This window comes from Astatotilapia calliptera, chromosome 5 (genome assembly GCF_900246225.1).
Source record: "Astatotilapia calliptera chromosome 5, fAstCal1.2, whole genome shotgun sequence".
Classification (NCBI taxonomy): domain Eukaryota; kingdom Metazoa; phylum Chordata; class Actinopteri; order Cichliformes; family Cichlidae; genus Astatotilapia; species Astatotilapia calliptera.
In genome coordinates, this window is record NC_039306.1 from 12,017,081 (window position 1) to 12,032,661 (window position 15,581).

At 39.5% G+C, this 15,581-nt stretch overlaps 1 protein-coding gene across 5 annotated transcripts in view; it reads left to right on the plus strand.

Moving 5' to 3' along the window:
- The window catches only part of chd6 (chromodomain helicase DNA binding protein 6), a 93,520-nt gene that overhangs the window by 33,618 nt on the left and 44,321 nt on the right, over positions 1–15,581 (plus strand). For all 5 annotated transcript variants that reach the window (XM_026167272.1, XM_026167273.1, XM_026167271.1 and 2 more), the window contains exon 3: positions 12,569–13,208. In XM_026167272.1, the coding sequence (XP_026023057.1) occupies positions 12,569–13,208 (640 nt within the window). The remainder of the gene's footprint in view (positions 1–12,568; positions 13,209–15,581) is intronic.

Here is a 15,581-nt window from a genome sequence, read left to right on the forward strand (position 1 = left end):
TATCTTCATTGTTAGAATCTTTAGCATTATATATCGATCAGTGTTATTGATTGTATCACTTTTTGAAATATAGTATCAGTGCTGTGCTGATAGTCTAAATTCATGTTTTCCCACAGATTTTTGTGATAGTGCAGTGAGGTTTGTACATGAAAGAAGACACACCCATACTGACTTAAACAACACTATATGTTTTTTGAAAATGAATGGCAATTAATAGTAATAGTCAACTCCCTCTCTACTGTGTCTCATATCTAAGATGGACAACTGTGTATCCTTGATTAGCTGTGCAGAAGCACATGAACAGGTTTTCACCTGCTGTAGGTTCAGGTCAGAGTGGCCCAGCAGCTTGCACCGGCATTACTGTCACCAGCTGCAATCTGCGACAGTGGACTTGAAGTGTCTCTGGGGATGAGAGGCAAGTTAACGGTATTCAGCATTGCTGCGACTGCGACCTGGTCATCCAGCTGGTGGGGAAAGAAGATAGGAATGGGTGGGGCTAGCGGTTTAGCATGGACTGAGCTGGAGAACGATTGAAATAATTTTTGAACTGCTATTGAACATTTTAGATGCAGTCAATGCTTAGAATAGCTGCTATGTTTAACCTGCATCATGACGTCAACTCAAGGAGTTGACGGAACCCTGATCTCCACGTTGTTTTTAAAGGCATCTTTAATTTTACTGCCAAAACTTTTCCCTCATTGTTCATATGTCTAATCTTTCACAAAGATGAGCAGTGGTGAAAGAGTGCTTAGCCTAGCCTGAGTGTTTGTCACATTTACCAGTTTTGCCTGTTGTTCCATCTTTGAAAGGAAGCAGGAGCATTGATGAGACTGCAGTACCCGTGGTCTATATTCGTGACAGAGAGATAGATGTGCACGCGCGCGTGTGTGTGTGTGTGTTTTGCTTATTTGCGGGGCAGTATTATTGATTCATAGGCCGTGTGATTGCAGCCTCCCTCAGTTGTGTTTGGTTGGTTTTACTGGACAGGCAGAGGCTGCTACACTGCAGCACGTCACTGGAGGCTGTGTGTGTGTTTGTGTGAGGACAGTGGGAGACGGTGTGTAAAGAGAAAAACCGTGCATTTTTTATGCATGTAGTCATCCTTGTAAGCACATTGAACCGTGAAGATGCGTGTGTGTGTGTGTGCACGCACGTGTGCGAATGAGTGTGTGGTGGTGTGTGTCTAAAACGGGCATGTATGTCCATGTAGTCAGTCATGTAAGCACATTGAGCCATGGAGTGCCAGTGTGGGAGTGAGGAAGACAGTTAATGTCTGTGTGCACGCCTGTGTAGTCAGTCATGTAAGCACATTCAACCATGACACGATGCCATGATGCTGTGTGCGTGTGTGTACCCGTGTGCGTCGGGGGGAGGGCTACTGTTGCTATGTTGTTGTGAAGATGGATGGCAGCGGCTCAGGTCATTACTGATCCTGGGTTAGCTTAGCAGCTAATTTTAGCTTCTAGGTTACCCATAACTGTGTCTGAGCTTTTTTTCTATATGAAGAGGCACAGGGAATGAAGGTGGAGCGAGCTGAGCGTGGAAGTATTTTCAGTGATTACATGCCTCAGATCATCTGAGGTTAGAGGTGTGAGTGACAAAGCTCCTGATTCTTCTGAGCCTCAAACCTGATGAGAATGTGTTACAGGTCTAATCCTCACATGATGCTTTGCGTTTCCATGCATCTATTTATTCAGTTTTGATCTAACAAGGGATTTTATTAAACAAATGAATAATGAAGTACACAGAAGACAAAAGAAGTTGGATCTTAACTTGAATCTTGGATCTTGTGTTTTAATTCAACTTTTACCCCAGTCTTCATTAAACTGAGAACTCTCACTTGTGTAACTAACAGTTTGCCTGTTATAACAATTTGATTTAAAACAAAGTTTTGCCCAAGTGTAAGAACAGTTTTTAACAGCTTTAAACAGTTTTTTTTTTTTTTTATATGATTATAAGGTTTTTGCTTAGTGGCAGGTTCACTTTCCTGTCATTGAATGTAATTCATACACATTGTTTCAGAGAAACTTGGGTAATTGAGCTCAGCTTTCATGCAGGCCATGAATTTGCGTTAACCTACCTGCAGTTGCTGCACATCTCTTAGCTGCTTTGCAAATCACTCCACCGAACCTTGTTTCCTATGCTGCACTTACAGATTTGCAAATTTGTGTGTTTGCAGCACAACACTATTATGGTTAATCTGATAAAGGTTTAATGCTTTCTGTTCTTAGGCACATTCACACATTGTATGAGGTGTATGCGGAGTGAAATACTATATAAATACTAATGCGCATATATAAACACTCTGTGGTCTGTATTTATAAAAGGACTTATTTGAAAATGACATTTGCTGCAGAATGATCACATAAGATGGCTATCACTGATTTGTAGGATTTTTAGGTCATTATAATTTCAAAGCAGACACATTAGCTTTAAATTTAATGACTTTTCAAAAATAATGCAACTGTCTTCCTTGTGTACGTGTAGTTTCAGTGAAGTAATGAGTATGCTCTGCACAGGAAACTTGTGATCTACTGATCATTGTTTATTGGGTGTAGTTTAGTTAATAGAGATGTGCTTGCTTTGTGATATGGTCGTTGTTTCAGGTGAAGTTTGTGGCAACATGCAAATGTGGCCTACTTGATGAGTGGTAATTCCTTTGTGTTGCTCATTCTGCAGTGAGTGGCCTAGTTCTGCCCGCATCCTTCATCATTTCACACATTGCGCACAGATTTGAAAAACTTTATTATTTCTTCCACGTGTAAATTGAAAAAAGCTGATTCTGAGATGTGGAAAGAAACAACAATATGTTCCTGTCAAACCTTAAAATGAATAACTGCTGTTTTTAATTATTACCCTCAAGAAATACCAGACCAGATGAGCCCCACACTAAACTTCCAGGTTTTTTTCAAACTAGGATAAAATATTATCTTAGTTTAAGCATTTTGTCTAGCTTAGTGGCTGCTCAATCCTGCACCTTTGACTCTGTGTTTGTTGTTGGGTTTCTACTCCGCAAAGCGCTCCCTTTAAGTTGGTACCATTTTTTTTTTTTCCTTCTTCTTTTTACATTTTGCATCCCAGATTCAATCAATCTGTGGAATAAAACCCACTGGGCGCAGGATAAAAATCCACTGCTCTTGTGGAAACGCAAATAAGTAATAACTCTTCACTTGTGGCGGTCAGCCCTGTAAGGCTTGTTAAGGTCCAATCAAGCCAAGCAGAATCCAGACTGATGTTTTTAGAGCTTCTTATCTCTAGACTGAAATCTATTTAAAGTTGTCAAAAGAGTTTTTTAGATTCCCCCCCCCCCCCCCCCCCGGATTCAAATAAAAATAATAAAATTGAAATAAATTGAATTAAAATAAATATTAGAGCAGGGCGATATGACCAAAAAGTACTATAAATATTAAACACAGTGCATATCACTCCGAGGCTCCTGCCTACGATCGCCGTAATACTCCGACAATCCATCGAGCGGTGCGGTAACACGGTAATAACGACGGTCCGCTAACATGCTCTACCAAAAATAGTGCTTTGTTGTGTATCTGACGGACGAAAGCTAAACCAGTTCCACACCACTGAAGTTGCAACATTTTTACAAACCAATTCTGGTTCATCTGTTTCATTCAACGATCCACTTTCGCCCTTCTCATTCTCCGTCGCCGCCATGCTTTTTCCGCCATGTGCGTATGAAAACAAAGGCACTGCAGATGTGCGTTTTACCCATATTCTATCACCATATTTCATTTTCTTATCGTTGCCCAACATTATACCGGTATTACCGTGAACGGTATGATATGGCCCAGCCCTAATAAATATTATAAATATTATCATTTGAAATTATGTTGTTTCTTCTTTCTGGTAATTTGTTTTCCAGCATACTTTCATATACTGAAATGCATAAGCCATCCATTAACCAAAAGACCTGGTAATATCGTGTTTGTGCAACTATTCCTCATCACAGCAGACCTGTTGAGGTCGCTAAAGCGGAACAGCTGGAGGAAGTAGTTCTACTGCGGGGCGTTACTTTTAGGACATAATTGTTTTTTCACCAATTAAAATAAGTTGAAGACATCTTTTGGCTGTGCTTTAAAAGGCAGACTTGCATACATGGCTATACATTCTCCAAATGTGGGTTTGTGTACACCGATCGGTTCCACACACTACAAAATACAATTTAATAGAAAAAAAAAAAAGGAAAAGTTGTCCATCTTATTCGATGGATATCATGAAAAGACAGAAATGTATGTGAAACTGCTTAACACGTGTGGGACTCAATACAAGCGACATGCTGTAGTGCACAAAACTGTCATCCAGTTTACTGGCACATGAGTGGTAGGTAGTCTTTTTGCATCGACAGCTCCCAAAGACATGACCGGTGACAGTGTCACACAGATCATTGCAGCAGCACAGAAACCATCAGTTTATAAGTCATATTCTTTTGTTCATATTACAGGAATTTCTGTTTTTATTGTTATCTATTTTAACAATAAAAGCTACACTAATATTTATCAATATGCAGGCTGATAGTTGGCTTGTGATACTGATATTATTACATGCCTGCATTGGAAAATACTCATGCTGACAATTTACCTTGTGGAAAAAGTTAAAATTGTCCAGTTTCCTCTCTTGCTTGTTGAAGCTTTTGATGTTAACACCCGTTTGCACTTTTAAGCAAAAATGGCTATCAGTTGACCTTAGCCGAGGGTTACTTCATATTTTTCACTCCAGGGTATCTCACCCCGGGACTTAGATATATTACTTTGCCACTCATGTCATGTAGGGACTCTGTAGAAGCCTACTCTTGTTTCTTTGCCTCTTGACCTTTGCTGATCACACCTACAGTTTTCTTCTCTCTGCAGCGGTGGAAAAGTTGACTTTACTGTGTGGTTTTTTGTTAGGCGTGGTCTGTCCTTTAAGACGAGAACCACAGCCTGTAGGCAAAACTCTCACAAACGGATGGTGTAATGCACCAGAGTTTGGCATTTTACCTTTGTGTTGACAGTTGAACACAAACTGAAATTTAATTTCATCTTACCCAGTTTGTCTTTGCTGTTTCTTCTCTGGTGGGCTTACCTGTCAGAGCTGCAGAAAACTTTAACCAGCTGATGTCTTCCATTCATCACTAGAGACTAAATAAGGAACTGATTAGCCAACCTAGCTGGTAATTTTTAATAAAAATAGGTAATAAAAAGAAGTCTTTACCTACTGATGCATAAAATTTTTCCTGACAACATGAAAGGATTTGAAAATAAAACATTTCATATCAATGAAATAGTTATTTAAACAGTTGCTTTGCTGAATCACCAATTGAATTAACTTAATTTCCAGCTAACAACAATTTGCTTTATAGCTTTATTAGTTCTACTTTTAATTAACTACTTTTTGCAGTGCTAGTGAGACATGCACACATGACAAATACTTTTTCTTAAAACATGAACAATTGATGAATCAAGAAAACTATCAAATAAATAATTGTTACTTTCAGCTTTGCTACCTAAACTGTTGCCTCACTTTATATAAACGACTCAAGACTTGCTCTGATTTCTGTGAAAAGTTGAGTAGAAACTCAGCTCAGCATATAAAATTGTGCAACCTTGATAATAAAAAAAAAAAAAATATGTGACACAAATCTATCCTATTAAATCTTCGAAAAACAATAGCTTTCTTGGAATTCCCTGCTCTCTAAGCAGTTACACATGCAGATATACCGGCTGACAAAGTAAGAATGAAATGAAAATGGCTAAAGACTGAATGACCAAAAGAAAGAGAAAAAGCTTCTGATGTATGAGCTGACGTCAGAATCAGAGAGGCTGTCGGTCTGTACAGACATACAGACAGCAACGAAAGAGTTACCATGGTGACCACGTGTTTACGTTCACCTCCCCTCTCCCAGCAGCTTTGGCAAAGAGAGCCAGTTTCCATGGCAACGGCCCTGATACCCCCTCCTCAAACCCACTGGCGACTAGGCCGCTCAGCGCGTGTGTGTGTGTGTGTGTGTGTGTGTGTGTGTGTGTGTGTGTGTGTGTGTGTGTGTGTGTGTGTGTGTGTGTGTGTGTGTGTGTGAGATTCATTGGGATGATTCCTCATACCTGTGTGAGAAGCAGTAAGCACATCTGCATTGACATCACGAAACAAGGCTAGTCAAACTCAATTCTCACCGCATAAAAACTGCAGTTATGAAAACAAACGCACCTGCTCTATGTATTGCATACACTGGCTAAACGCACGTCTGAGTGCCATGCATTTTTTTTTTCAGGCAGAAATGTCCGTTCAACGAGGATTTGGATGCAGACGCAAACATATGCGAATGTCACTCGGTCATTCCACATTCACATGACCGGGCGAGGTTATTTCTCTGCAGACCATTTGCCCATTTTCTCCACTTTCTAAATACAGTCAAGAGCGTCAGAAAGGGCTACAGCCAGTTTTAAACCCTTTACCACTCCCTCTGCTTTGCTGTCATAGGAACCACACCATCTTTCCTCTGACAAGCCTCCATCAAATGTGTACGTAGGTGTGTTGGGGGAATCAATGCTTTGAAAAGTCTGTCTTGTTGCTATTAGCCCCCTGAAGTATGTCAGGCTACATTTTCATCAGCTGCATTCAGAACGGCACCTTTCTGATTCAAAATTTAACATAATCACAATAATGAGTCTGCGCTGGCTCATTTTCAGAACACAATCGCTTCCTTTGCCAAGTGCAAAAATGTGGTACAGCTTGTGTTAGTGACATTGGTGCAGAAACATATGGGCAATGTACAGTCTTTCCAATTACTTACATATGGACAGAGCACACAAACAGCAGTGCCACATATGGCAGGGCCTGCTGTCCATAGGACTTTATGTGTAGTGAACACTTGAACACAGCTGGTGGATATAGCACACAAGCAAGGTGAGATTGAATTTTGGCTTTTATTATATGGGAAGTTTATATTCAAGTCACAACACATGAATAATTATTGATTTTAATTGCACTAAATAATTAATACAGAACATGTTGTTCTGTAGTGGATGAAAAGCTTGTAGCAAACATTTGATTTGTTATCACCACACCAAAGATTTCCTCTTAAGCTGCTTCTTTTTCAGAGATAGTGAGGACTTTTTTGTCTTACTTTTTGTGTTTGGATTTTAAACTAGTGCTTTGATGATTGTTCAGCATCATCATTTAGTCAGTACTGTTCTCATTGGCTTGTTTGTACTGATCTCCTTCTGTAGGTAAGTTATAGTTCTTCTGATAGCTGGTCTTTACTTTTCCCTAACACTGAGAAATAGCCTCTATGTACACATACTTAAAAGGTTATCTTAGCTGCAGAGCCTGGTGTAATCCTTAATAGCGGGTAGCAGTTGCTGTCAGACCTAAAGTGTAACACTTGGGTAAGTAATATAGAGCACTTGTGTTCAACATTATATCTGTTTAATTATTGAAATGTGGATAGAAACAAAAACACTGTGGCTGGCAGGGCATCAAAAAACCAAGAGAAGAGAAAATGACGCTGTCAAGTGTGCCAATAAATTTAAAGTAACAATATTTTTGTTGACCCTGGTGTTTCAATGCTAGAGTGCCACTGCAGGTTTACCATTGCCAGGGGTTAACTCAACAGATTATACCCACTGTAGTTCAATATTTATAGTGACTAAAAACATTGTCTGTAACTCTGATTGTAAATGTGTAGTATTACTGATCATTTTCTGTAATTAATTTTATACTCATTACTTAGAAAAGTCCAGGACTGCATTCTCTATTCACTTCACCCCTGCTGAGTGGAATTGATGTCATTTGATTTCTCCAATCTTTCTATGGTTCGGTGTTTAAAATAATTGTTTTGTTTTTTCTTACTTTTATGGCAAAAATATTTATTATACATTTACGCAACTTAGAAACAACTTTTGAATTATTGCTAGTTTAAGTATAACCTTGTTTATTTTGTGTTTTTTCAAGTAGATGATGTTCTTCCATGCTTGAATAATAATGTCTTCATTTATTTGGACCAAAAAAAACCACTAGTCTGTTACCAGTATACATGCCAGTGTAACAAATGTGATGTTGTTATTCATTAGAAAAATGTGTTTTTTGTTATTTTGCTCCCTTGAATGGTTTGCTTTCTGTCACAGCACACTTTGTTTACAGAATAGATTAGGCTGTATTGTCCTATCCAGCAAGCGTAATGGGACTGTTTCATCTTCAGCCATATGTAAATCCTGACTACAAATGCTTTGGGTGCATTTTCAGGTCTAATCCTCTTATGAATCAAATTTTGAACTTCTAAACCAAAGGCTCTGACTTGTTAAATTTAGTTGTTCCTCCCCAGGGAGTCCCGGTTAATTGATTAAAACTAGCACTTATGAAAAGCAGTGAAGACGCAGCAGGGCATCTGTCTTGGGGATTATGTTTCTGTAATAAAAACTGTTTGATATCTAAAGTGAATAGGGGCGTAATGGTGCACTAAATCCATAGTTTGCTATGCACACTAGTAATAGAGTCATACTTTGATATCATTTTCTGTACCGCAGAAAAAGCAAAGGAAATGTCTAAATTGGCATTTGGTGTTATGTTTTAAAAAAGGGGAACATTTAAAAAGCGTCTATCTTGTCATGATTATCTCTATAACGTTTGAGGTGCTTAAATGCTTTTAGTAAGCAAGACTGACATCTAAGTCAAGTGCAGTATATTCAGTATATTGCTGTATATGTGCTTCTTTCTGTGAAGAACGAGGACACCCATGTTATCTAAAGGAACTTCTTGGTATTGTTAGTGAACAAACTAACCAAATGCCTTGTGTTTACATGCATTGTTAACTCACTGAACATGGAGTCATGGTGATTAATCTGTAAAATGTGATTAATTAGATCTTGTAATGTGAGCTAACATATTGTATGCGTTTCGTGAATAACTCACACTGCAGAAAGCTAATAGACAACAGCTACTGCTCTATGAAAATGTAACTTCTGGGAGTGCAGGTACAGACATAAATAGACTTGTGACAATAGCTGTTTGTATCAGCTGGAACCAAACATCCTTGCATCATAAACCTAAGTGTTAGCAGTCTTTTTCAGCAATTTATAAATAAGTACACCTTCCACTCATTATGATGATGTGGATGCAAAATTGTTACATTAACGTGCAAAAAATAATGTTCAGTTTTTATGGTGTAGATTAATAAACAATTCAGTGAAATAAATAAGTAAATAAATACATTTAGTTTTTCCATGCTTTTCTTCTTAATGTTTCAGTGTAACTCACTGCAACGACTCTACTATGAGTACATTTCAGCTAAAGTTGCAGATGATCTCAGCTATTGCTTCTGCCCTTGCTTATTCACGTTCCTCTTCTTTTGCGTTTTATTCATTCTCATTGGCTACAACCATCTCTTCTTTGTCGTCTCCGGTTGTTTAGCTGTGACTACAGCAATGCTGGAAGTCTACAAATTAATTGCACAGATGATGACAATGGTGGAGCGTTTCCCTGTGTGTTTTTGGAAGTTTAATTTGCTACTACCTGTCCAGATTTTAATCCCTAACCCAGCTTTTGCCTCCTCCTGAACAAAAATACTGACCAGCTATTTTTCAATATTCTTCTGGATTAAAGGAGTGCACATGAAGTGTCACATTTAAAGAATTTACATCATTATTTACACAACCTCAGCTATGCAGAGCCGCTGTGTCTACCCACATGTATTTTGTTATACATGTACAATGATTATAAAGGGCTTTTCTATTCTATTGTTCCATCTTAGCCATCTACCCAATCATTGCCTCTGATACTGGCAGCATTTCTTTGTAGTTAAAAAAAAGTCCTTATAAGGCAGTGAGTGGTGTTATTTTAATAGCACTGATGTTTGGTGAACAGCTCCCTGGTTGCCAAATATACTCTATAATATACCTGGATAGCTTGGCAGGTAAAGTTTGTGCATGATATGTTAGCAATCCCTTCAGGGTTTTTCTTTAATTAAGCACAAACCTGCATTTGGACTCAGAGATAATTGGTGAGTAAAGGGCACCATAGCTTCACAAAACACATAGTTTGTGCTGGTGTATAAAGTATGGCAACAATTTTTTGTATAAATGTCCCAAAGTAGGAATTGATGCTACGATGGAACGTTATATCACGTTGGTCAGATGTTCTGATTTTCTGTGCCATGTTAATGTTCTGCAAAGTATATTTTTCTACTCAGTATTCAGCATCATGCCGGAGCAGAAGGTAGGAACTATAACATAAAATTAATTATTGAAATTATTTTAGTACTTGCCAAAACACAGTGGTGCCATAAACCTTACATTGGTGGATGGTGTAATAAATTATTTTTTCTTATTTTAAAGTACAAAAATGTCCTACGTTTATCCTGTTTGTTATCTCAATTACAAATCTCTAATATCTAGCATCTTTCTTTTTTATATGACTGCTTTAAGTTATGAAGTTCTCATTTGTTTCTTAGCTGAATACCATCTTGAATATCTAATAGTTCACAGCAACTGTTAGGTTTAGTTATGACGCTGCAGAGTCACAGAGTGGGCAACATCTTGTTAAAGCTCTTGAACTGGCTGTGATAATACAATGGAGAAATTGGATTTGTGCTAAATATGAGCAATATGCCATCATATTCCTGTAGACTGGAGTTCATCATTGGATGCAACACCTTAGAAATGCCTCAATCAAGCACTGCAGACTTTAGTACAAGCTGTGTTTAACCCCATGAAATTGCAATCTCTTTGTATTTGATATAAAGTAACCAACGGATTTTGGAACATCTTATCTGCATTTTTGATTTTAGCAGATAGGTACAATTTGCCCACATGTTATGCTGACCTTGAGGTCCACCTACTAGTCATGAATATTTATGGTTGCCAATATTTATGCAGTCACAAGAGACTTATTAGCATACTTGAGCTTCGCTTCCTACCTAATTTCAATGAGATGACAACCTGATGTCATAATCAGAGGTGGACAATGAAGCTAACTTCATCTATTCTCCATTAATGTTAGAGATATAGCCGTGATGGAAATGACCCTTTTGACATTTACAGCACTGCTTAAAGATGATGCAATAATTCACGTTTGGATCTGTTAGGTTAGAGTGGAAGAGTGCTGTGCTGATTGAGCAGTTGGGAGCAGTGTTGTTGAATGGACTTTGCATTTTTGACTGTTTCAGAATGAGGATTTAGGAATATGTGGTGTCACAAGGTCCTCGCAACATCGCATGGTTTGATCTATTCCGAAATTAGGGATATTTCTGAATGTATCGCTATCCACTACTTACAACTTTACTCATTTTCCGATTTAACATACAAAAAAAATAAAATAAAAACATGTTTAAAAGTAGCCACTTTTTGTGTGTGTGTGTGTGTGTGTGTGTGTGTGTGTGTGTGTGTGTGTGTGTGTGTGTGTGTGTGTGTGTGTGTGTGTGTGTGTGTGTGTGTGTGTGTGTGTGTGTGTGTGTGTGTGTGTGTGTGTGTGTGTGGCCTTTTTCAGCTTTATTTGATAGATACAGTAAAGAGAGGACAGGAAAGTAGGGGATTGTCTGTCCATTTTAACTAAAAACAAATAAACAATTAATAAGATGTTAAGTTTAGTTTTAGTTTTCTGTGACACACCTGGTAGTGAATCAAAGCCAAAGGTCAGATGTTGCACAGTAATAACTAATTTAAGAGTCAATAAATGACCTGAATGTTAAAGTCCAAGAGTGTTTTGACTAGAACATCAGTGTGGTAGTTGGTCCTGGGTAGGAGGAAGAGAGGGCCGTGAAGTCGACCAGAGTTTGATAGGTGGAAGGCATCATATATGAAGGTTGGCTTCCTCAGGTTTCCTGTCAACGTAGACACCTGCTGAAGGGCCTTCACTAGACGATTGTGTGTGAGACATTGGGCGTGCAAAATTCAGTGGGCCTTCTGAAATGTATGCTGATCGTGCAGAGAGGCCATGATTTTGAAGCAAGTACTCTGTGTTCCGGAGGCATTTTGGATCGAGAGAGAATTAAACCAGGAACTGAATGAGAATTTTCTTATTAGGGTTGTTGCAAACGGCAGATTTTTCTTCGATATTAATCAACTACCATTATTGGAAGCTTTGTCTAATTTTCTCCACAGTTCATCTCCACCGACTCTGAAGAATATTTCCCATACTATTTGGCTTCAGTATGTTTATTTGAATAGAGAAAATAAACAGCAGTGTTTTATTTTTATTTCGTTTATTTATTTATTTATTTATTTTTGCTATGTGTTGAAAGTGAACCAAAAGAGTTGAGCTGTATGCTGTTAAGAGCAAAACAGCGAACTGAAAAATGCAAAGTTTCACAGGGCTGAAGGGAACTGGCGAGTTGGGTGTTAGTTCTCTGCACGTCTGATGCTACAGACATTCTTTTTAATGTCACATGTCTTCATGAGGTTGATAATTATTTTTACATACTCAACACTCTGCTGTTTTGGAGGACTTTTGCTTTGAAACGTCTGCTCAGGAGGTATTCATGAGAAGAATTTAAACCAAGCAGTAAAGTAGAGATGAGTAGAATTTATTAGTTAATAAGGAACAGTATAATGATCAACTGTATTTCTGACACACTCTTCTTTTTCAGATGTTCACTGGCCTCTTGAAGCACACACCACCTCAGGCCTCCGCTGCAGCAGCCTCTTCCTCGGACCAAAACAGCAACGCACAAACTACAGCTCCCACAATCCCACGGGGACACCTGGTTGTGGGCACCAAGGACCAGCTCCGCCTCCTCACCCCTGTGGGCAGCACGGTGACATCCAATCACTGCACCACATCCGGGGTCCACGCTGCTAAGCACTCCGGAGGAGCGCCACGGCCTCCCTCCTCTATGAGCGAGGAGGATGATGGAGGTGGCGGAGGCAGGGTGAAGAAGAAACGAAAGAAAAAGGACAAGAGGGAATGGGAGAAAGCAGGAGTGGAGTGTGAGGAAAAGGAGAGCAGCAAACCAAAGAAACGAAGGGAGGAGAGGGAGCCAATAGTGGTCTCCCTGAGAAAGAGCAAGGAACCCAAGGAGGGAAAGGAGAGAAAGGAGCGTAAGGAGCGCAGGACCAAGGGAAAGGAGGGCAGGACAGAGAGTGAGACGGTGCTGAAAAATGTGTCGGGAGTTAAAACGTCAGGTGCCGCCGTTTCCCCGGGATCGGCTCAGATGCCTGTCAAGGTTCCTGGCAAAAGAGGAAGAAAACCTAAGGTCAAAGTCCTACCTCCTGTACCCTCGAATCAAGGTTTGAAGAGTGTCAAGTGTTTTTGTTTGTGTGGTAGTGACAGCAAGAAGTTTTGGATTGTGTTTTTAATAGTGTAGTTTGCTTTACCTACAGTAGGGATGTGCATGATTAGTTTACTAGGCAATTAAATATTACTGCCCTTGTTAATTGGTACCAGAAATACTTTTAGGTTAAGCTACCTCTTCATAGCTTAATAATTTATCCCATCTGCAAAAAGTGTTTATTCTGATGTGCCACATGCCGTTTTTCAAGGCTGTGTCCGCTGACAGCTTCTTAATGTCTAATGATGGTACCAGTAGTAACTTTAATTAAAAAAAAATACACCCAGGCTGCTTTACTTATGTGATGGTGGCAGTGTTTGCTGTCTGCTAACCTCTGCTGCTTTGAAGTCTGTGTGAATGAGTGTCTCGTTCTGTGTTTTGTCAACAACCAAAGAACAAAACCTTAAAAATGTGATGACAACAGGCGTTTGAGCTCGAACAGTTCAGGACTAATTGGCAGGCGAGGATGATGCCTGTCCTGTTTGTAAATGTCCTTAAATCATGATCAGACATGTCAGCATAAATATAGGTTATTATAATGCGATTGTTGGATTTAATTAAGACCGAGTACGCATGGTTATGTGTTTGCACGTGTGTGGGTGGGTGTATTAGCATTCTTTCAATAGCTGAAGAACAGAAAAAGATTTTCTGCAAGAATTATATCAGTGCATGTTTGATGATGCCAAACCCAGCAATAGACTTAGATGACACTGAAAGTAGGATAATAGAATTTATATGTATTATTGAAACAACTACAAGCTGCATTTTGGATTCTTTGTCAGTGCTGCTGACAGTCCACTGTTGGCTTGGGGACAGTGTATACTCTCAATGCTGTTTTTGCGACCAAACGACAACAAAACAAACAACACAAGAAAAAACCTCACATGTTCCCCCGTGGGTGAATATTCACGGTGATGTTGACATTCTTGGTTAATAAGAACATTGTGCCTACGTCAAGATTATTTTCATCAGCGTGCAGACTCTTCCTTTTGGATCATGTTTGTGGGGTTTGGTGTTAAGTCCTGAAAATTATTGAGTTTGTATAAAATTTAGCCAAGTTATTAATATTTTCATGCTCTGCCTATGATGAATTAAAAGAACGTACTGACCCCTTAATCGCTTAGCTGGACCATCAGGTCAAAATGTCAATATTTCTGGTACCGTATTTCCCGGACTACAAAGCGCACCTGAATATTAGCCGCACAAGCTAAAATCAGGGGAAAATCCTGTTTTGTACATACATTAGCCGCACCTGACTAAAAGCCGCAGGTGTTTCAATGTTGACTTATCATATGTAAGAGAATATGCACAAAGGGAATTGTCAGGAAAGAGATGGCTGTTTGGAGACATCACTTTTATTAATATTTTGAAAAACAAGTTATGGGTACATATTTGCACATGTAGTACATAACAGTAGCCTACAGCACACCAGAAAAATAGATTCGGACTACCTTTTAGGCTGAGGTGCAGTGACACAGCTTTAACAAGAAGAAAAGTCAGTCATTCACCACCATCTTTCTCTTCTTCCTGCGCACTAAAACCACCAAAGTCCTCTCCTCCAGTGTCGGATACAAACAGGCTCAGGATGGCTTCGTCATCCACTCTCCGCTTCTCTCCTTCGTTGTCACTTTCAAAACCAAAGAAATCCTCGTTGTCAGTGTCAGAGTCGAACACCCTCTGAAGGGCCGTGGCGGTGTCCTCCTCTCCATCATGCAGCAGTCCAGCCCTTCAAAATCCGTTGGTGATCGTTGATGTTTTCACACTTTTCCACGCTGTCAGAATCCACCGGTGGAGTTGGGCATAACTTGCTTTTCGCAAGTTTATCGCCGCTCATCATCCACGCCTCCCGCTGAACGCGTACCGCTACTTTGAAGTTTGTTTTTCGCGCTACTTCGTACGGCACTACGTTGCCTGGCGGACGGACATGTGACCAACATACCACTCTTGAACCCCGATCCTTCCGCCAGGCAACGTAGTGCCGTACAACAGCGGAACACACAAAACAAATCGTCTTACGATATGACAAAAATCATGGACAATCCATAGAAAAGCCGCACCTGACTAAAAGCCGCAGGGTTCAAAGCTTGTGCAAAAAGTAGCGGCTTATAGCCCGACAATTACGGTACTTTTGTTTAGTGGTATTTAGTAAATGTAAGCCTGCTTGCCAGCCAAGTACAGTGTTCAAGAATGCAGGGCGTTGCCATACAACGGCCCTAGCAAACTAATATTAATACATGTGCATCAAAAGAGCTGTGGGGAAAAAAGAAAAAGAAAAATCAGCTTCAGTTTAAGAATGACTAAAGTTATCATGGAAGTGTGACCACCGCCGCTT